Source organism: Penaeus monodon, chromosome 20, assembly GCF_015228065.2.
Source record: "Penaeus monodon isolate SGIC_2016 chromosome 20, NSTDA_Pmon_1, whole genome shotgun sequence".
Classification (NCBI taxonomy): Eukaryota; Metazoa; Arthropoda; class Malacostraca; order Decapoda; family Penaeidae; genus Penaeus; species Penaeus monodon.
In genome coordinates, this window is record NC_051405.1 from 37275874 (window position 1) to 37276782 (window position 909).

At 49.1% G+C, this 909-nt stretch overlaps 1 protein-coding gene across 1 annotated transcript in view; it reads right to left on the bottom strand.

Moving 5' to 3' along the window:
- Positions 1-909, bottom strand: part of LOC119585792 (protein stoned-B-like) — a gene marked incomplete in the record, with an annotated part of 14622 nt that overhangs the window by 4420 nt on the left and 9293 nt on the right. The window contains 2 exon segments of the mRNA XM_037934512.1: positions 29-197; positions 434-620. Of these exon segments, the coding sequence (XP_037790440.1) occupies positions 29-197; positions 434-620 (356 nt within the window).

Here is a 909-nt window from a genome sequence, read left to right on the forward strand (position 1 = left end):
TCTATCCACAAAAGATTCCACAACTCACTTGATGTGTTTGGACGCCTCGAACTCCTCCGAGTCCACGCAGCAGTGGAACTCCACCGCCTCGAGTCGAATCCACTCCTCGGTGATGACTGGGATGATGTCATGGCGACCCACCACCTCCTTGCCTTGCTTCCTCATGTCGTTGATCCCAAGGTCCACCTCAGGCATTCCTGGGGGGCGGGGGAGGTTATTAGTATGATGATAGTTATAACAGTAATTTAGGGTTGGTGTGTCAGGCTCTTGTGATTTCAGTTTGGGTTCAGTTTGTGGTTCATGGCCTTACCTTTTAGCACCCCATAATATTACCCTATAGCATCACCAAACACTACCATTTAGCATCACCAGACACCACACTTTAGTATCCCAATACACGCCACATCCCACGCAGAAAGCAACGCCCGTTTACCTGACAGGAATCCGAGGAAGAAGATCCTGACGCGGGCGATCATGCGATGGACCACATTGCAGGCGTCTTGCTCGACGTATATTTCGTCGACGGCCGTCAGCTGAACCTCCTCGCTCTTGTAGTTGAGGGCGCGGTCGCGGTGAACAGTGAGCTTGAACAACTGTTCTTCGACAAGACTGGAGAAAAGCTGGAACACGAGGAGAAAGGGTTAGGGAGGAGGAAGAACTGGTTGTCACAGGGTGGGTATGGAAAAGAAAGGATGAGGAAATGTTCACGAAAGACAAACAGATTAAAATAATGTGTAATAATAATACTGCAGGAATACGAATGTCACGATTATTCTGAATTGCAAGAACAGCATCAGAACAGATATTCACCATACTCTTCTTCACTTCTCCTTTTCCCTTTCACTACGTCTCTCAGTACCTAACCCCGTCTCTCTCCTTCCCTCCGTCTTCCTCCATCCTCACCCCCCC